This window comes from Chenopodium album, chromosome 6 (genome assembly GCF_948465745.1).
Source record: "Chenopodium album chromosome 6, dcCheAlbu1.1, whole genome shotgun sequence".
Classification (NCBI taxonomy): Eukaryota; Viridiplantae; Streptophyta; class Magnoliopsida; order Caryophyllales; family Amaranthaceae; genus Chenopodium; species Chenopodium album.
Genome location: NC_137839.1, coordinates 51,287,242 through 51,309,812, shown reverse-complemented (window position 1 = coordinate 51,309,812; position 22,571 = coordinate 51,287,242). Strand labels below are relative to the sequence as shown.

Here is a 22,571-nt window from a genome sequence, read left to right as displayed (position 1 = left end):
ACCCTAAATAAACAGTTTTATTTATCTTTAGTACCATACCTTCATAAGAATATTACGGAGTATGTAATTAGATACTCCCTCCGTCCCTAAATTACATTCCTCCTTTCTATTTTTGGTATTCCAAAATTACATTCCTCCTTTCTATTTTTGGTAAGTTTTTTTTAGTAAATCAAGTCTCTTTTTCTGTTTTATATTTAATGCTTTCTCACTCATCCTTACCTAATTTCACTTATAATCCTTGTGCCAAATTACAATGAATATGATAGGTTAAAAATTTTCAATTAGGAGCATGTGATTGGTCCTTTTTTTTTTGCAAAGGATTGATGACATGTGATGTGTAATAACTAATAATCTATCTTTGTACTTCCTATTGCATTATCTAATTATTGTTATTTGTCTTATTCTTCCCTCCTTAATTCCCGTGTAAATTTCCAAAGAGAAACGTAATTTAGGGACGGAGGGAGTAGTACTAAATTAACTTTTACATTTATAAATTTGTGTTAAAATATTTAAGAGACATCATAAATATTTAAGAGACATTATAAATTATTGATTTTATTGATTTAATAAAGTGTTGTTAAATCGCAAACTGCAACAAACCATATTTATTTTCGGCCTGGAAAAATACCAAAGTGTACTTTTGCGGTTTAATTTGGCTTGAGTACCAAACTGCACCAAACCAGACCGCAAACACCCTCAATTATTAACTTCACTGTTGCTGTGATGCTAATTTTGTAGGAAAATTTGTAGATAACTCAAACCAACTCGACCAAACTTAACCCAGCTGATGGGTCTCTAAATGAGTCCCTTTTATTGCCTTAAATACTGGAGCAAAACAATATATGTTGCTCTTTTAACAATGTCTTGTCTCCATCGACTGATACCCAAGTTTCTACCACCTTTGATATTCTACCGTCCATTAAATCGACTACGGTAAATGCACGAACTGAACCTCCCAAGTCTAGAGGTTTCACCCTGGGTACAATGGCTCCATTCAAGTACATAGTATTATCACTAGCAACAAAAACCATCTTACGGGAGCCCCCATCCAGCATTTCTTTATGCATGTGCCCGAACACAACCAAAGGGATGGAATTAGTACTAGTCTCTTTTACAAGAGATATCGCTTGAGCCAAATCTGCAAGATAAACTCAACTTTTCAGCTCATCCAAGCCATGTCTACATCAATATCCATGTTTATGTACATAATTTTATTAGTTGCACCGTAGGGAATACACATTATTTTAAGAGAAACATAAAAAGATAAAAACAGAGCCGATGCAACAAGAGAAAATCCATGTACCAAAAATGGATTTCAACACTAGAAAACTAAGAGAAAAGTTACCAAGAAGGCATCAGGTATCTCATGTATCACTTCATAAAGCAAACATTCAATTAATTACTATGTATTCTAAACGTTCTCGACATAACTACATAGGATAATCCCTGTATGGTAGTGAATCTCTTAAACACATTGAAGAAAAGTAAGTGGATTTTCACAAGTTCACATTGAAGAAAATCTCATGTAAGAATTATGTCATTTCACATTTTCAACCAATCAACCCTGTACAAATTAGTGAGTTGTCAAGCAAATCACCTAACCCCAACGTCAATGCATTTTAAGCAAATCACCTACCTTAGTGATTTAAATATCAAGGTTGACGGAGAATGTGGGCCTGTAATTGGTATTCAAAAGCAAATGGAAGTTAATCTAGTTAAATAAATGTGAGAAGATTCTTTTGAGACATAGGGAGTACAGAGGTATCTCAAAAGCTAACCCAGCGCAACAAATGTTGTTTTTAAACCCAAGAAAGTTTAATGCTTGATCTTCAAAAAAATAAAAAAGAAAGTTTAAGCCAAGACTCACCTTGTTAAACAGATAACATTCATTTTGGTTAATTTCTTAGGTACTATATTTACATTTTCCTAGTGTTGTGAAAAGTCAGAGTGGAACAGACCAATAAATCATATATCAGTCAGTCACCATTTAAATCACTAAGGTATTGTTTGGTTGTATAAAAACTTTTTTTTGGGGGGAAGATAAATCATATATCAGTCTGTCACCAATTTAAATCACTAAGGTATTGTTTGGTTGTGTAATTAACTTTTTTTTTTTTTTTTTGGGGGGGGGGGGGGGGAGGGTTGAACATTCATATTAATTTGAAAATAGGGGATTTGTTTGGTTGGCTATAAAAAAGTAAAAATGTGAGAACTGCAGATTCATGAGATTTTCCAATTCCCACAAGACCATGGCAATTACATATAAGCCCCCCTTGGTGACTCAAAAGACCCCTTATTTGCAAATGCCTTCATAACAACCAAACAAGTTTTCATTATTTCCTAGAAAATTTGATGTGGGATTTTAATTCCAATGAAATACGCCTATGGAATCAGTGGCGGATCTAGGATTTCAAAGTAGAGGTAGCACTAAACGAGTAAATGATAGAGGAAAAAAATATACATTGGAGTACTAACTTGAGACTTAAAAAAAGAAGCAAAATTTAAGCCGGTAATAACACATCAAGTTAAATTTTTTTGCATAATGTAATGGGATTTTGTATTTTTGTATAAAAAGTTACCACCAAAATTTTAAATATCTATAAATTTGAGTTATTTTTACAAATAAAATTATGTACAATATATATTGAAATACTTTGCCTTACAATCGTATAAATTAGTCAAATTAATAAGAAATTACTAATTTTGTTCACGGACAATTTTATTCCATACTATGAATTGTTCTTAACCATATTTTGATGAGAGTTATTTTAGCTAATTATAAATGTCAAAAAAGTGAAAAGTGATTTGGGGAAAAATCAATTAATGATGGAAGTCATATTTATTTGATCTACTCTACTAAGTATTTGAAAATTTGAATATAAATGTCAAGAAATAGGAAACTAATTTGAATAGAAAAAAATAATAAAGCATTGATAGTTTTCAAAAATAATAATAAACAAAGATATAGAAATGAACCGAAAAAAGTAAAAAAATATAGGGGGGGGGGGGGGGAAGGGGGGTTCGAACCTACTACCCCAACTATACTAGAAAGTTTCATTCACCTGCTTTGTTACCACTGAAACACCTTCAATCACCTTGTAAACTTAGCATTGTTTAATCTTTATATCTTATTTTAAAGGAGGCCTTTTTGTAAACAGTTTTTTTATTATTTTATTTATTTATTTATTTTTTTTTGGGGGGAGGGGGGTAGGTCACTACGTCCATCCGCCAGTGTATGGAATTTTACTTCCTATAACAGTCAAATATATATATAAAAAAAAGGTCAAGAACGAGTCAAAAATAGCAGGAACCAGTTCAGTAAAACTGACAAACTAGATTCAAAGTTTCCTATATTATATAAATTCTTTTGAACTATACAAAACAAAATAAGAAAACTGGTTCCTAATGAGGTCTCCCCATATGTACTCACGGATTTTAATTTGATTAATTAATACTAGCCTAGTTTCCTTCAAAAAAAAAAATAAAATAAGAAAACTGGTTTGTGAAATTCATTGCACCAGTTATTCATCGGATAACTAGGGTCATGTGTTCACTGTCATGTCCTTTACATTAATCTATTGTTTAAAATCTTGAAATACTACAGTAGAATACAAAAATTTGATAGTCATGTAACACAAAAGTTCAATGTTATTATATAAGCAAAAACCATTTCATTTGTCCTTTTTTTTCTTTTTCATTCGTCCTTTATAAGGGCAAAACCCATTTTATTCATCTTTTATAAAGGATGAATAAAAATGTTGCTGTTAACTTAAATACACCTTGACCTGGCCCAGGTCCTATACCCACCGAAATGTAAATTCTCAACTCATGTTTACCGAGCCGTGTGAAAGGTGTACTCACATGGTATCATTTTCAACTTGATATAAAATAGAGCTGACTCGTATTATACTGAGTCTGACCCTTCTTTAAAAGTGGATTTTTTTTTTATTTTTTATTTTTTATTTTTTTTATGTTGATAGTTATTTACACAACTCAATCTTGATTATGACATTCAATATACTGAATGCAAAATCAACACACATCTACAACAAGAATATGTAAAAAGAAGCTGGTATATCCAAACTAGGAAAGTGAGCTAACATATCAGATTTATCTAAACCTGAAAGTTCGGGAACAAGTTAAGCATTTTCATCTCGACCCGAAAGAAACGGGACATAAAACAAACCCAAACATAAACGACTCGGCCAATCTGACTGAATTGACTTAGGCCCTGTTCACTTCACCTTAAAAAAAATAATATTAAGTAAAAATAATTTCAGTTCAGTAAAAATAAGTTCAGTTTAGTAAAAATAAGTTCAGTACAATAAAATTCAGTTATCAAAGAAGAATTATAATAGAAAATCAGTAAAAATAATTTCTGTTCGGTAAAAAAAAATTAAGTTTGGCAAATATAATTTTGTTTCACTAAAAATAATTTCTAGTTCAGCAAAAAATAAGGTGAAGTGAACGGGGCCTTACATGAATAACTTTATCGTCCACAATTAGTCATCTCCATCCCATTGAGAAAAATGCAAAATGGCCACATAAATAACTGAGTGCAAATGAAACATTTAAACTGGGATCATTTTACCTGGATCCCCATTGTCTCCACCGCCTTCCCAATCCTTGCCACACATGTCATCCACACCCGAACCAAGACCTGTACAAACAATATCCAAAAGTTCAACAAAATTTCTACAATCTCCAGCAATTGTATTTAAGCTCGACTACCTGTTGGCCCATTATGTGAGAGAAATATAATTGAGTGGTCTTCTGGAGTTCCACTAGCAGCCATATGAATTTTATGTGAACTTTCTTCCATGTTTTGGACTCCATATCTGACCTCAAATTATTAATCAAAAGCAAACATTAAAAAGCTAAACAAGTCTTGCAATTTTAAAGAGAAAAAACCCCAATCAGCGAATGCAATCATATGTAAGCTATATACATGAAATCAAAAATTGTCTGATGATCAGACATAATAATATAATCCCTTTGATTTGGTTCCCTCAAAACAATGCTTTGGTGTCAACAGTTCAGAAAGGAAATTTCTGCAAATCCCCTAAACTAAAGTGTCCAAAAAGTCTGGAACAATGGAATGAGGCCATGTAACATTGCTTTCATTAAAATTTTCCATTATGATGGTAAGCTACAAGAACACCAACCTCCCGGTAGAGTAATTTTTTAAATTTTTGGTTGAAAGGATTAACAAGAGAGAAAAGTGGTGGGGTAAATTTAGTGGTTGTGAAAGTAAAGTTATGGTCCCCACTTACTAAAAATAGTACAGGGCAAACTTAAACGAGACGTACTAAAAAGAAAATTGAGAAATATTTAGGGATAGAGGGAGTAACAATCGCAAGGTAGCAAAAGAGAAAGGAGAACATAAAGAAGGAAGTTACAAGGAGTACAAAAACCCACATGCCGCAAAAGAGAAATGCAGGAAGCAAACGATGATAAGAATGATGATGCTCCACTGCACTCCATAACAAAACATGGGTACTGTTTTGTGTCATGGATCCAAGCAATCCAAGTCTCAAAGCGGGTCAACCTCCGACTATGCAAGAAGAAGGAAAGTCAATCAAGAGCAACCAAGGGCTGCAACAGGGGACACTCCCATGCCTTGACAACTCCAATTGAGAAGATGACAAAAGCAATTAAAGATCAGAGAAGGAAAGGAAGGCAACTAGTTCCTTTGTTCTTTATCTATGTTTTTCTTAATTTAGCTTAAGCATCACATGTATCCCTAAGGTCAGCTTGACCATCTTAGTTTAAGTATGGTAGTAGTAGTAAGAGAGAGATTATCCAGAAAATTGTAAGGCAAACACAAGAGAGTTGCTACCTCAAGTTGCTTGGAGACTTGTAACCTCAAGTTACTACCACTATCACTTGTAATCGTTTCTCTATAATCAATTAATCAAGAATTAAGCCTTCCTTCTATTAAATTATTACAATTAATTATTAATCTCCGGTGACCGGAAGTCAGTCCATAACATTTTGTCACCAAATGGTCCAAGTATTCACAGAAACTTGCACACACACCCTATGGTCTGACATCACAATGCAAATAATAAATGTCTCTAGCACCTAAATAGTCCAGCAAAATTGTCCATTACTAAGCCAAGGGTGTACTGAATTGCATCTGAGCCTGAAATCTTATGGAGTGAGTTCAAGAGAAAGTTTAAAAAGCCAATTAATGCATCTCCATAATCAAACGTGACAGATTGTCCAGCAAAAAGGGTCCGATAGTCTGTTCTTATTCACTAAACTAAAACAAAATTTCTCATGAAAGATAAAATTTATTGAGAAAACTCATAGATGTGGCTTATACAACTACCAACCAACTGCAAGAAGATTGAAAATAAATAAATAAATAAATAAAAATCAGAATTTCTGCATAATAATTAACAATATAACAACAGATAGCAATACCACAACCAGCATGAAATGCATCAAAATATAGGACGGCCAATCTAGAACTTGCTTTCATATCATACCTTGCTTTTAGAAGCTTTTTTCTGAATAACTTATCACCTCCTAAAGAAAATGGTCTCCCACCTACAACGCTAAGCTTTAATTTGGGGAAGTCCAAGCGTCCATATCCAACATGCTCTTCACCTAACCTAAATGTTGACAAAGGGTAAAAGAAATCATTTCACCTAATCAAAAAAATTGCTCCAAACATCTATTTTATTGAAAAATAGCTAATTAAAAAATAATAATGAGTGTGTGATATACTTCATAGACGACAACATCTATCGCCTCAATAAGCGATCTCTTTCCATAAAATCAAGGTGATCAACCAATGCAGCACATGGGCAGATTAACAGTTACAAAATGCATTTAAAACCTTTAGACCAACTCAACAAAGAGCCTTAGCTAGAAGAATTTTCTTCCTTTCCCCAACAATACGTACATTCCACCTTGCTGTATATCCATTTTAATTTTCCATTTGTTTTTCACAATACATCATAAGAAGAAATTTTAAACCATCCAATTTTCCAAACTCTACATTGGAAAATTATAAGGTTACCAAAATTTTATTTCACTCATCTATGTCCTTCAGTATTTCCATTCATCTTCTAAGGTTCATATTGTAAACTATAAAGAATGAGCCTCCCTAAGACAACAGTCATTATAATGGCAGTAGAGGGGACGATGTGATCTTCCAATTCAGGATACAAGTAGAAAAACTCACAAACAAGACACCAATTTAATGCTTGATTACAGACTGAAGGATACTATGGTAGCCTTTTCTGTCCTCTTTGATTCTCCCATCATTTATGGTAATAGAAGATAAGGAAGCACTTAAAAACCATTACAGAAGATTTTAAAATAGTGGCCGGTTACCATAACATCTTTCTGTAGAAACATAGAGATCAAACATTGAATTCTTTCTAGGGTCGTAGGTGGTGGGTTTCAATTTTCAGGCAGGAATACAAGACAAAATATTGAAGGTAGAAAGTTTCAAACAGCGCATAAACTTACGATTCCAGCTGTAGTTGAACTCCATCTTTCGTCCTAGCATGTAAAAAGAAAGTCAATAGTTAGTAAAAATATGACTACTCGTAAAATGATCAATACATTATGTATCACCAAAGAGTATTAACAGATGGAGAAGGGAAGTCAAAATTAATAGGGATTATTATTAACTTCCATACAAGTAATCTAATATGATATTTATCTGAGGCCTAATCATACCATCAAAAATATCGGTTGTCATACTCAGTGTGGAAGCTGAACTTACTTCTTGGAGAACTTATAAGTAGACCAGGAATCATGATTTCCAAGTATTGCTGCTTTAGGCATGTCTACATTTGCAATGCTCCTAACAAGTTCAACATTCTCATTGCCAAAGTCGCCTAATAATCAACATGAAGGAGGATCCCCCTTTAGATGGGTAGACAAAAAGACAAATACATTGACAGCAAACTAAAACCTGGAATCGCAAATTTATCAGCATATCTTACCAGCCATCACACGAGATAGAAAGGACTATACCTCAAGGACACCGAAGGATAGTTATTATAGATTTAAATAAAATAGCAAGTAAAGAACAAAGTCTTGCCTGTAAAAAGCACCAACTCTGGCTGCAGTAAACATAATTAGTTGTTAGACTTGCACCACATACATAACACAACAAGTTTAGTTCGGCTATATAAAAAGTTGAAAAGTACTGAGTCTAAACTTAATAATGGATGACTATTCAATGGCTACATAAAAAATGTAGCTATTGTAATTGTTTTCAATCTCTACCCTTTATTTTTTGAGGACCAATCTTGCCCATTCATGTGTTTGACTACAAAATTGTATCAAGTAAATAAAATTAGAAAATTAATTCACAAGTAAATAAAAAAAATGTTTTTTTTTTTTTAAATTTTATTAGAAAACTTATAGTATACATCATGCATTTCTTCCACATTAAAACTCGAACAAACATCATTAATTTACGCATACTTGATATCGAATTGAATGATACTTTTGTAAATTCAACAAGTACATAGTTGTGTTATTGACAAATTTCTAAGTTATTGAACAATTTGTTATCAGATCACATCTTTTAACAATCTAAGGCCCTGTTCTTTTGAGCTTCTGGGCAGGCAGAGCAGAGCAGATTTCAGCAGAGCAAATTAAAGCAAAGCAAAGCAGAGCAGAGCAGATTAGATTACAGTAGAGCAGAGCAGATTTCAATTATTATTATTATTATTATTATTATTATTATTACTATTATTATTACTATTACTATTACTATTACTACTACTACTACTACTAATATTATCGCATTATTATTATAATCATTAAATTTTTAAAGTTAAATATTAATTATTATTATATTAATTATAATTATTATTATTAAATATTATTTAATTATTATTATTATTAAAAATAAATAATTAGTATTATCTTTAAATATTAGTTATTATCTTAATATTAATTGCTATTATAAAAATCAATTATTGTTATTATAACTAATATTATTAGTTATAACTTATAAGTATTATTATTACTATTAGTATAATTACTATTATTATTACTATTATTATTATTATTAAATATTAATTATTATTGTTATTATTATTATAATTATTATTGTTTTTATTAATAATTTATTATTATTATTAAATATTAATAATTAATAATTATTATTATTTTTATTTTTTATTAAATATCAATAATTAATTATTGTTATTATTATTATTATTAAGTATTAATTATTATTATAATTAAATATTAATTAATTATTATTATTAAATATTAATTATTTATTATTATTAAATATTAATTATTTATTATTATTATTATAATAAAATATTAATTATTATTATTAAATATTAATTATTAATTATTATTATTAAATATTAATTATTATTATAATAATTTAATATTAAGTATTAATTTTAAGTAGAGCAGAGCAGATTTCAGCAAAGCAGAGCAGAGCAAAGCAGATTTCAGCAAAGCAGAGCAGAGCAAAGCAGCTCTAAAGAACGGGGCCTAATAATCGTATGATCATCATCTTCAAAGGCAAAAAGATCAATTTGAAATCATCCAACTGTTTTTCCACATCCATCTGAGTTAAAAGGGTAGTCAGGTAGGGGATGAAAAAACCTATTTTTTTATTTTTTTTTGGGGGGGGGGGGGTTAATGGTAACTGATTACTCATTTTTAATTTAAAACAATTTTTTTTTTTTTTAAATGGTAACTGATTTCTTATTTTAATTATGTAGTCAACCAAATGAATGGTTTTGATTTAATACCAAGAATCAATGCCCGTGGAAAATAATTTTAGTGGCTAAAAGCTGCTGTGGCAAGGTGGCTATTGGAAAATTATCCACTTAATAATATCCCATTCAAAGGGAGATTTTGTTCAATTGAGTCCAAATTTTTTTTTTTTAAAAAAAATGACTTTGTCCAGGCATTTTTTAAGTTTTAAAATTCAGACAGACCTCATATTCATATTAGATTCTTCTTACATATCCAAGCAACACATCTCCTACTTCCATTCATCCATTTCTAATGGTTATGATACGCTAGATGATTATCATTTATCAAGATGGATAAACAATGCAAACTAAATTAACACCTAGAAACAAGAGGGAGGGAGGGATCCAGCCTATAGTTAAAAGGGATGGTGCTCAGTTCAAAACGCGGTACAAAAACCATGGAACGCTGCCTTGGGTGAATCCGGTCTAATAAAATAGGAGTAGAAGATGTACTACAGTACTACCTAATCTAACGATGGAAAAAAAGGGGGGGGGGAACTTACTATTATACATTAAAAATTTACAAAGAAAAAACAGATAATGGAGTGTGGGTCCAAAATACACAATTAAAAAAGGAAAGGAAAGTAATTGAGGTGGGGTCCAAGTGTCCAACAACCACTCAATTTTATGATTTCTCTCTCCTCTCTCCTCTAGATTGTTCATCAGCCTTTGAAGGTTTGACCCATCTTCAACCCTTCTTCTTCACCATTTTTAAAGCTTCAAGGGCTTGAAGCGGCCAACAATCTTTAACCCTAAAATCACAAAAGCATAAACTCGAGCTTTGAAATTGGGTCACCATATTCACAATCTAGATCGCAACCTCCAGCGATATGAGTCGCGTCAGTTCCGCACTCTAGTGTACACAAACTAGATCGCGATTTGCCGTCCCAACCATGCCTATACCTTTGCAAAACCCTTTGTTCCCCAAAAAATAAAAATAAAAGGGTTTGGAAAAGAGAGTTTTTGCATCTTTGCAGCCTCTCCACTCCAACCTATGTTCTTCCTTTATGTTTAAAGGTCCACATTTAAATTTTCAAAAAAAAAAAAAAAAAAAAAAAAATCCAGTCTACATGCCTTCCACGTCCTCCCCAATCCTTTGACGTCACTATACAATTGAAAGCTAATCTCACTTACTGCAGCTCTTCCCTTTGTTCTCTACTTCATCCCTCTAGTTTTAAAGTGTGCAAGGTGCAAAAGTCCTTGGAGCTTAGGCGTAAGGCACAAGGCGAAGGCGCGCGCCTTTTGTATGTGAGGCGTACTTTATTCATATAGAAAAAAATAATAATAATAAGTGTAAAATTGGAATCATGAGAAAAGGTGAAAGGGCCATGTGATCAATAGCTAGGATTCTTCAAATCAAATTGGGGGAAAGGGGATTTTTCTCTCCTCTAGAATTAATTTAAACCTGCCCGTCACAAAGTCCCATGGTGTTTTTTAGAAAAAAAATAACTTATATAATAGACTAATAGCTATTGATGCTTTACAACATAAGGCGCAAAATGAAGCGCAAGAAACAGCCTAGAAAAAAATGCAAAGGCACGCGCCTTTTGTAGGTCTTTGAGCCTTGTAGAGCTAAGGTGCCAGCTCATACTATGCCATGAGCCTAAGCACGCCTTAGGTGAGCTTTTTAAAACTAAGTCAATCTCATTTGAATTCATGAGCCTAAAAAGCTGCTAAATAATGTAATCAAGATGAAGCAAGCATATGGATTCATTGAATTTGTGTTTTTTTTTTTTATAGTTTATACTTGTCTGGATTCCCACCACTACAAAAACCATATGTTGTAATTAAGCCCAACCCCCCCCCCCCTCTCTTCTTCCTCTCCAACACCTACACACACAAAAAAATAAAAGAGAGAGAGAGAGAGAAGGTGAGACATTGATGAATAGATAGACGGGGTGTTTTTACCTGCAAACATTTGAGCGCCTTATAATCATGCTCTAGTTCCCAATCCTCATGCTTCATATAAGAATACAGGGGGTAGTGTGTGAGAAAGGTGTTAAAAGAGAAAGAGGACATGACTTCACCCAAACATAAAAAATAAAAAATAAATAAAGCACTACGAGAGAAAGCTTTGATAAAAGGACTCCTGGACTAAAAAATTTACAAAATATGAGATGAGAAAGTGAGAGATTGTGCATAGATTATGATAACAGGTATAAGAGAGCTTACAATGTCCCCAACAACCACGATACGAAAAGATGAATGCATGGAGGACGGCAAAGAATGACTTCGGGAAGAAGGATAGGGACATTTAAACCAAGGCTTGTTCAGTGCACATTTGTCATCCTTCACTGCATAAATCAACATTATCCATTCATTTAGCACAAAAAATCAACATCGAAGCTAGTAGCAACAACTACATATCCCATATCCTAGCCTTGATCCATTGCTCATTTACCTATAACAAACCTGCCTGGCTGCCTAATAAGGTGACGGCAAGGTGGTATATTGGCTCGGTGTATTGGCACGTACGTGCCATAGCGAACAGGAGATGACAACCTTGCTGAAGTAATTACAAGCTGAAACTAGTGCCTCAAAAAGAGTCTTTGAAGAAGGCACTGTATGACACTAGTTTCAGAAGTCATGTTTCCTTAATTAACCTTATCTTTTAGAACTACTATAAAGACTCTTTTGCATCCTTAATTTATTTATTCAACATTAGACCCTAGTTACATTTTTCCACTTAGTTTTGATTTTGCCTTTTAGATTATATGCAGGGCCGATACAATCATTATGGAGGTGTGCAACTAAGATAAAATTAAGCCCTTTATTATACTTCCTCTGTTCCAATAATATTGCAACAAGGATGAAACTACGCATCCCAAAGCACATTTTATACTTTAAATATCTATAATTGTGTAAGAGTAATAATTATTAAAAGTTGATATTGTGAAAGTATTTTATGAGACAAATCTAACAAGATCCCACATGACTATATTTTGCTTAACGTATAAATCATATTATATGGTCAAACAAGAGTGATGAACAGTGCAAAAAGTACATTGTTGCAATATTAATAAAACGGAGGAAGTATGTATTTTTAAAAGTAAACGCAAACCAACAATCATCAATGATATAAAAACCAGAAATTAGTTTTGTATACTTCATGTTCATAAAAAAATCAGAATACTTAAAACTCTTTTATGTTGTCATAATGAGAATATATAATGTTGACAATAAATAGTGTTATGGGTTATGAGAAAATAAGGTTATTAAAAAAAAATAATGTAATACAATAACATGATTACAAAAAGTGTGTAATGCCCTCCTTACCAAGTATAGAAAAAAATTGAAGAATGTTGGTGACAATAATTACTGTTATGGTTTATAAGAAAATAAGGTTATTAAAAAAAAATACATAATACAATAATATGAATACAAAAAGTGTGTAATGCCCTCCTTACCATGTATAGAAAAAAAAAATGAAGAATGTCGGTGACAAAATTCGAACCCTGCACAACTACACTGGCTTATCACTAATTAATGCACTAATTTATTGAGCCACTCAAACATATCTAACATTCTCACCTATTGCTGCAACATTATAAATATATTACATATATTGGGGCCCTTTCAGCTTTTGGGTTGGCAGGTGCACTGCACCGGCTAAGGACCGGGCTGGCCTGATTATATGCTTTTGATTATCCTTAATTTCTCTTCAAGATTTTATATATTTCTCATCTCCTTAATTTCTTAGTTCCCCAAAACGAGATTCAACAAAATTCGAATATGATTAATGCATGATATAACTCTTTCAATTCTCTAATAATTTTAGTACAGATTTCTGCACTTTTTTTTTGTTAATGCTTAATATTAATTTGGGTCGTTTTAATTAGTTAATCCATTAGTCTCTTGGGATTCAACCTTTACTTCCTCACAGTGTGTGACAATGAGGGGTATGCGCTTAATATGATCTAGGTGAGGCAATTTTGTTTTGGCGCACCAAAGCGCGCGAGGCGCACCTGAACCAAACTTAAGCCAATTTTTTTAACTGGCCACACAGTGCGCTCACTTCAAAGAGGCACACTAAGGCCCTGCAAGCTTCAATGCGCCTTGGGCTTTTTTAAACTTTGCTTCCACAGCTACATAGTAGAATTATTTTGGTTATTTTTATTAGGTATGCAACACGCCTATTAAATTTTGATGCTTAAAGACTCCCCCTTGTAAAGTTCGAATTCCAAGTCCTTATGATCTTATTTGGCAAGAAGTTTTCATAGGGTCAAATACACCGAAATCGGGTTTGGAGATTTGGAACTTGTCCTGAAACCGGGTCATCTGTGGAAGAATTTTATTTACTCGTATTTATTTTATACAAAAAAAAAAAAAAAAAAAAAAAAAAAAAAAAAAAAAAAACATTGCAACACAAACATTAAAACAAAAATTATGCAGTAAAAAAGGAAAAATAAAAATCTCAATTAATCAAATTAAACCTTTAATTTTTATAAAATTTCCCTCTCAAACATTTTTCCCTTTACCCCCTTCAAACTCCTTGATAATCTCTTCTAAATATTACAATTCTTCACTTTAATCTCAACAACGACGATGAACATGGATCACAGCTTGACTTTGCTTATCTCATCTTTGATAAAATTAGTAAGAGTTATATTAAACTGTAAAATGGTGAAGGGTTCAATTTGAATATTTTATAAAGAAGTAATTAATGGGTAAATAGGAATATCAAAAATATTTTTAAAAAAAAAAATGAAGGAGGAGGTTTTGGAGAATGTTTTAGGGAGAAATGAATGGATATTTTAACTTCCCATGATATATGGAGAATTGTGTGGTAGTAAAAAAATAAAAAAAAGTTAGGAGTTGGGCAGAAGTTTCTAGGGAGTAAAATGAATAGAGTTAATTTAACTGTCCATAAAAAAAGAGTGTTGTGTGGCTGGTAAATTGATAAAGAAAGCTACGGAAGAACTTCCCATAAATAAAGGTGACATAGCAACTTTCCATAAAGGCATCAAGACAACTAGCATGGTCGGGAAAAAAATTAAAAAATGCTATCAACCGAGTACTTGGTTGATATAGGACCCGAAACAAGAACCAGTTCAAAAAGGGTTCTTATTATTGGAATTGGACCCGACACCCGATTTTCTTGCTCAACCCTAGTATTAATTATCAAGTGACTTCCAATTGCAAGCATTTGAGAAGCTAAAGTAGTCATTGGTCATTAAAATATGCAAAACATGAACAACTGATGGGAGTATTTAATAATGGTATCATTGGTAACTTGCACTAATGTATGGAAAGAGCTATCATTTCCTAACAAAATACACTTCATAGCTAATACAAAAGGCTTGTAGGACAAGCTCCTTTAAATTGGCATTCTGCAACTTTTAAATAAAAGTGAAATGAAAATTCACATAAAACTTACAATTATTTGGGTTGGACAAAAGGCCAATTAACCTCCAAATGCTAATAAAATTCATCAAAATTTATTGAATGGGACATAGGTAATTTGATTCCAATTACCGGTCTACAAAATTGGCTCTTCAACATAGAGATCCTAAGTTTGAAGCTCATCTTTTCAATTCAAAATAATGGAGTATTGAGTAATTAACAAAGAATTTTCCATCACCGATTAAATATTAACTAGTATCTCTATGTGATAGGTAACATGCTACAACTACAAGCAATTTGACAGTACATTATCGCATTAACCTCACTTATTTTTAGATTTTATGATTTTCTTTGTAAATGCATCCAGAAGAAAAGCACAGAAATCTAATATTTTATAATTTTAGTTCTATGAGATTTGAACTGTCTTAAGATGCATGTCAAAGTTTGTAAGCATAGTTGCATTCAGCCAAACTTCCAAGATTATTAGTTAGAAGAATATCTTTAAATTAAGAACTGAAACCAGATTTCTCAAGATTAATTTAGTTAGAAAGAGAAAGGAATAGAAAAGAATGGAATCCCATTTTGAGCACAACGCAGTAACATCTAGTATTTTACCTCCATTTTGAACATGATACAATACTGTGACATGGGACCTCATAGCAAACAAATTATATACAATAACAAAAACAATAACAATAACAATATTAATAATAAATAAATAAAATAAGCAAACAAATAAAAAAAAGAGTCATCTAGAAAATAGGAATGAGGGAACACAATACAAGTAATGAAATCATTTTGGTACCTTTCACTGACTTAGCTAATGGCTCGTAGAGAGGCCTCAAGGCCGGAAAAAACAAAACTTCCTAGTAAAAAAAAAAGTTAAATTTTATATCTAAAAAAACTAGTCATCAATTATCTTGCACCAAAGACAGTAGACATTCATCAATCACACCTAAGTATACAATAAAGAATATCAATCTGCTTGCAAACACTCATATGCATATATTAATTTCTAAAGTCGGTGAAGGAGATGATAAGTGTGCATCATTAAGAAATTAAGCCACGACTTCAAGGAGCTAATGGGTAACCTGGCTATGGATAACCGGCTAACTATACCCATTGCTATAGCAGAAATATGCTCGTCTTATTGAAGGGAAAAGTAACTTTTCAGCCAAACTTGTATTCCCTTATTAGCACTTGTAGACTTGTAGTCGAGCTGGGAGATCATTAGGGTCTTTCTCTTAGCAATACAACTATAAATGGCACTATGGCAGTGACCCTATAAAAATGTATTTTTTTGTTTCTCAAATAAAAAAAACGAATTCATAAAAGCAAGGGTTAGCCACTTTGATTGTTGATTTAAGATTTCTTGGCAAATTCTTAACTAAATTGAATAGCTCTATAGTCTTTAACAGTTAACACCCACACCTTCCCTTGATTGAAGTGTCCTCGAGTAGTACGGCTAACCTTTTTTAAGTGAAATCGTATGACAAACTTGGTTTTTACAGGAGTTGACGCACCTAAGCACGACATGGGGTTGCATTTAGGTACATGCCTAGTTATCCAAATATGTATTTTCTTGCAAATAGTCCAAAAATTTCAATACAAAAAACTAAAGTCCCAGCCAGTGTTTAAAAAAGCGCGCCTTAGGCGCAAGGCAATAGGGGGTAAGCGCCTTTTTGGGTCTAGACGAGGCGATTTTAATAAGGCGCACCTGAAGAAAAATTCTGCCAACTGTTTATGTAGTGCGCCTCACTTCAAGGAGGCGCGCCTTAAGCGCACCTAGGCGTTGCATAGCCCTTATCGCCTCAGCACGCCTTGAGCTTTTTTATACATTGGTCACAGCCCCACACAGTATAGTAATATGACCATGAAATTCTTACAACTTTCTATTTCCCCAAACCCATATCCTCCATAACTGAAGGTAAAGAGTAGACTATTTTCCCATCAGCTTTTAGTCAAAGATAATCTCCATTCTCCAATAACCTTCAGTTTTCCATTATAATTTACAGTACTTTAAAATATATTTGATGCGGTTCCAAGGCATCAATATTGTTATTATAATTATTTTTATTGTTATTTTTAGTTTATTATTAGATGACCGAATTTATTAGGATATTTTTGTTAGTTTAATTCGGTTAGTATAAGATAAGCTTAACTTTAAAGATCATATTTGCAAAATATTATCTTTACAAGTTAGAGTTAGTTTCCTAGTTAGATTAGAATTTGTTTTACCGATTTTTAGGCTAATTATTTAGCTTATAAATACGTGATGGTGTTTAACGAAAAGTATGATTGATTGATTTGAAATTTATAAAGTTTTACGTAAGCTTGTGCTTGTGTATTCTTGGCCTAGTTTAGGTTTTAAGCTCGTGTTGCTTAGCGTTTCTTGACCGAGACTCAAGATTCCAAACCTTTCAACTGCGATTGAAGGTTATATCCATCAAAATTCATATCAAATTGGTGTGGCTGCTGTTTGACGAGGGACGAGTTTGACAATTTGTGTCAAAAAACTCAGTTTCGAATGTCATATTGATCGACTTGGTTCTCCTTCGTTTCTAAAGATTTTGAGGTGATTCGTTTTTTCAAACTGGTTAATTTTTTGTCTAGTTTTCACCTGCAAAATTTGAGAATTTTTCGAGAAGCATAGCTATTAAACTGGGTTCGTTCTTTACACCTGGTCAAAAATCAAATTAATCTGCCATTGTTGAGAAAAAAATAAACTGCAATTTCTTGGCTGGGAATTTTTTTCTGAAATGTAACCTCCTCGTCAACAAAACTAGACAAATATACACTTTTGTGCTCCATAATTTCTTTTTCTTCTACTAGTTGTTCATGAGATTGCTCTAAAATTGGATTTGTAAGATTATCACTCGGTAAAGATACAATCTTTTCCTCGTATATAGCCTCAACAATTGGTTGCTCTAGTTTCTCTTTCTCATAAGACATATCTTGTACACCACATCTCACGTCACGAATTTGAAAACGAGCATCAATTCTATCCAAACATTCATTCATTTTCTTGATTTCCATCATAAATGCTTTAAACCAACTTTTATTTTCCATGTTTATGTGGATGAGAAAACACACAAAACCAGTCCAGAAATTGATTGAAAGTACGAGGACCAAAACCCAATGAAAACACCTCGAAAAATTCTGAAATTTTGTATACTGCTAGCCCTATCTGTCTAAAATACTCGACCAGAAATTCAGAAAAAAATTCCCAGCCAAGAAATCGCAGTTTATTTTTTTCTCAACAATGGCAGATGAATTTGATTTTTGACCAGGTGTAAAGAACGAACCCAGTTTAATAGCTATGCTTCTCGAAAAATTCATATCAAATTTGATATGAATTTGATATGAATTTTGATGGATATAACCTTCAATCGCAGTTGAAAGGTTTGGAATCTTGAGTCTCGGTCAAGAAACGCTAAGCAACACGAGCTTAAAACCTAAACTAGGCCAAGAATACACAAGCACAAGCTTACGTAAAACTTTATAAATTTCAAATCAATCAATCATACTTTTCGTTAAACACCATCACGTATTTATAAACTAAACAATTAGCCTAAAAATCGGTAAAAAAAATTCTAATCTAACTAGGAAACTAACTCTAACTTGTAAAGATAATATTTTGCAAATATGATCTTTAAAGTTAAGCTTATCTTATACTAACCGAATTAAACTAACAAAAATATCCTAATAAATTCGGTCATCTAATAATAAACTAAAAATAACAATAAAAATAATTATAATAACAATATTGATGCCTTGGAACCGCATCAATATTGCTCTCATTCCCATTATATTTCTTATACGAATAGTACACTTCATATGTGAGGATTTGAAGCAATAGGGCCTTAGTGCACCGCAACTCAAGAGTTTCTTCTAAAAAAATTGTGTGCATCTACACTTTTGCGCCTTAAGTGCGCCTCTTTCACCTCACCTGTTCCCCAAAAAAAAAGAAAAAAAAAAAAGAAAGAAAAAAAAGAAAAGAGCTTGACTCGATCACCTTAGAGTCTTAGACCTTAGAGCCATGCTTTTTTACAGCGGGTTGATGGTTGCTTTAGTGTCTCCCAATTTGAGAGCTTTACTAATGAATAAAGTTTTTGTTGTTTGATTTTTTTTTCCCCTAATCTAAATCCAGTAAGCTACATCTATGACAACGGTACCACTTCAGTGATAAAGAATAGAACTAGTAAATGAATAACTTCTACACTATCAGAGAAATTCTGCACAAAGAAGTTAAGGACAGAGAAACCACCACAGTAGGAAACTAGACACTAGATAGTCCAGCATAGCAATGAAAGTAAAATACTTCATTAGAGTATCAAGATAACAATTTACAAGGCCTTATCATTTTCATGTGAAAAAGACCGAAAACCCTACTTACATTTACAAAACAAATCCCAACTTATTAGCCTACATTAATTATAGGTAAGTTTAAATTATTTGAGGTGCATTAAGTTTTGTGACAACCATGTGTAAAACAAGACAGTGGCTCTTTTCAATTTGTGCTATATGCTAGACATCCCTGATTTTACAGCCTGCTAAATCCTTTTAGAAAATGCGGAAGAAGCTAAATACAATATCACATTAGAAATATTACTCCCACACTAGACAGCGGTTACAACAACTATCCTAATAATTCCCATGTAAAAAGCAACTAATGAGTAATGATCTGTTTCTTCAAAAATAACTATACTTCCAAATGCAAAACTGAAATCAAGTTCTTAGAACGCCATACCTTTTCTGCAAGTAAATGACACCCACTGCTCCTTGTTGAGATTAGTTCCCATTAGAGTGTCATAGGTTGAGCCCCAAAGGAAGAACAACAAGAACACGAAACACATAACATACATCAGTCAGTGATTACAAGCATCCATTGAATAACTAAGTATATAATAAACATCAACCACAAATTTATGCAAGAAACAACTTAAGAATTCAAATTCACCCATCTTAAGCTAATGAACATCAAAACTACCAAGCATCTCTTGTTTCCATTCTACACTCATAGTCGGGTTATATTATGAAAACCCAAATAAACAGTACTGGGTATGATCTATTTATCACCATTTAGTATAGTGTTTTACACCCTTTACAAACACAAACAAAGGAAAACTAGTTAGCAATTCACTAATAGGGTTCAAATATAACCATTGTTTTTCACCCAACTAAACACTTTCCTAAACACAATGTCCACATGTAGGACAAATAAAAACAATTCCCTCTCTAGGGTTTGAAACTTTGAATATCACCGTAATAAGTTGAAAAATACTGCTTTTTTCAGACCTAAGTGCATCTACTTTAGGCTATTCGACTGCATGCTAGTGAGATAATTCATAATGTTTGAATAACCATTCATTGCATGGATTTCTAGCTGCCATTCACAAATTCGATTTGCCTGATTGCAATCACCAAGTATACTATTTATTTCATCAGTATGGCAATATATTTAAATAAAAAATCAGACCAAACCACAACACCATCAAATACAACATAATTTAACATGTATGCCACAATCAATCAATACTATATACTAAAGTAATCACCGGGAATATTCTAGAATTACACGTGTCACGTTTACATTAAAAAAATTTCCTCCAAAAACTTTTTATTTTTTATAATTATTTTCCTTAGAAAATAAAAAGATAATTGATGAAAAAAAATTAAAATAAACAACCTTTTTTTTAAAAAAATGAATATATAGCCTAAATAATAGAACAATAACAACAAATTTAAATAAATATTATATTAAAAATATACACAATCTATAAACAAATACAAACTTATAATAATTTACAAAGATAATTTTTTTTCCTGTGAATATCAAAGAACTAGTATTTACAAATGCTTGACAGGGTAATAGATAATGATTACCTTGCACGCGGGCCACGCGCCGCATATCGTGACAAGTATGACACGCTCCAAAACATTAATTCAAACCCTGAATATGAATAAGTGCAAAAGCAGCACTAATATAATTAAATTATCCCTAGTAAATTGAGGGGGGGCCACGGTGGCGAGTCCAGAATTTTGGAGGGGGAAAAAGGGGTTTGAACACAAAAAAAAAAAATTAAAAAAAAATAAAAAAAATTAAAAAAGTAATAATAATAAATTAATATAATATTGAATTCGAAAAGTCATGAAAGTTCCAAATGAAATCTCCTAATTTACATGTAAAGCATTACAGTTATTCACATTGAGTTCTATCTAATTTAAAACCAAATACAATCCTAACACTAAAGGGTTGTGCAATACATTAGCAACCAAATTTGATTCCAAAAATTACAAAATTTTAGGGATATTTGATTCAATAATCAAATTAGGCTCATAATTTTCTTTTCTGGTAAATTTGTTGGTTATGAAGTTACATAATCTTAGAATTTAGAACCAACAGTTCAGATTTTCGAACCCTACACTTAATGCACAGACAATTCAAGTTGATTAGATCAAAGATAAACCCTAGATTGTGAAATTGATATGATGATAACAAAAACAAACAAGTTACCTCAGTAGCTGTTTCAATGGGGGATATAAGTGTTATATTCAACGGAGAACGTGAACTGTGCTTCAATGGAGGAGTGAACTGCGCTTCAATATATAACTGAGAGTGAGGGTTTTTTTTTTTTTTTTTTTTTGAGGCAACCCGGAAATACTTTGGCCCTTTGGGTGAGGTTGGGTTGGAGGCCTTGAGCCCTATTAAAAGCTAATTATTAATGGCTACACCCCCTTTAGCCAGAACTGCCTACACCCCCCTCCCCCCTCCGTGCGAAATTACCATATAGCCCTTTACTTTTCCCACTAACCACATTTACTGCAATTACCCTAAAAAAAATGTACATTATTATTTGCCTTTTTCATTTTCTCTCTCTATTTTCTCTTTCATCAAAACTTCAATAATTGAAGAAATCTCAAAATTGTTATGAAATATAATAATTGTTTTGAGTAAAACAATGGAACCTTGCCTAAGGTGAAGTGGGTGAAGACTGGGCTCGGTCCAAGTGATGTTGGGCCGAGGATTTCCTGCACAGCAACACACGTAAACTACCCTCGGGGGTTGTGCCGAGGAAGGCCCCTCTAATGCCGAAATCAGTACAATGTGTAGAGAGAAATAGCTATGCAAGAGAACTAATTGCTTGAGGCTATATGTGAATGAATGTAAAATGGTACAATTGAAAGCTTTTATACCTTTGCATAAATGGAGAAGTGGGCCTAAAGCCAAATGGGCTTGCCATGTTGACTGACCTTGACTTGGCATGGATTGGAGAGTTGAACCTTTGACCTTAGGCTTAGAATTGAATCATTTATGGATTAGGCCCAATTAGGCTGAATTGGACCCAAACAACTTGCCCCCCAGACCCGATTTGGAAGTATGACATGTCGGGTTTTGATTTGACAAAATGGAGGGAAGTAAATTGTTTCGGGGTTTTTTGGAATCCCACGGGATACTGGTCACGCTCT

The 22,571-nt window shown here is 32.6% G+C and overlaps 1 protein-coding gene across 2 annotated transcripts; it reads right to left on the bottom strand.

Annotated features, from left to right (window-relative positions):
- Window positions 1-540: 540 nt before the first annotated feature.
- LOC145634888 (uncharacterized) lies at window positions 541-20,275 on the bottom strand. Of its 2 annotated transcripts, none has more exons than XM_081686223.1 (10): window positions 19,852-20,275; window positions 11,931-12,052; window positions 11,667-11,717; window positions 8,066-8,087; window positions 7,745-7,859; window positions 7,486-7,518; window positions 6,495-6,620; window positions 4,732-4,838; window positions 4,592-4,660; window positions 541-1,138 (listed from the first exon to the last, which is right to left on the bottom strand). In XM_081686223.1, exons 1-10 carry the CDS (start codon window positions 19,964-19,966, stop codon window positions 819-821), a joined length of 1,080 nt encoding a protein of 359 aa, XP_081542349.1. In that variant the 5' UTR covers window positions 19,967-20,275; the 3' UTR covers window positions 541-818. The 2 variants fall into 2 exon arrangements, with proteins under 2 accessions (XP_081542349.1, XP_081542350.1); XM_081686224.1 differs by lacking the exon at window positions 19,852-20,275 and adding an exon at window positions 12,160-12,386.
- Window positions 20,276-22,571: the final 2,296 nt, after the last annotated feature.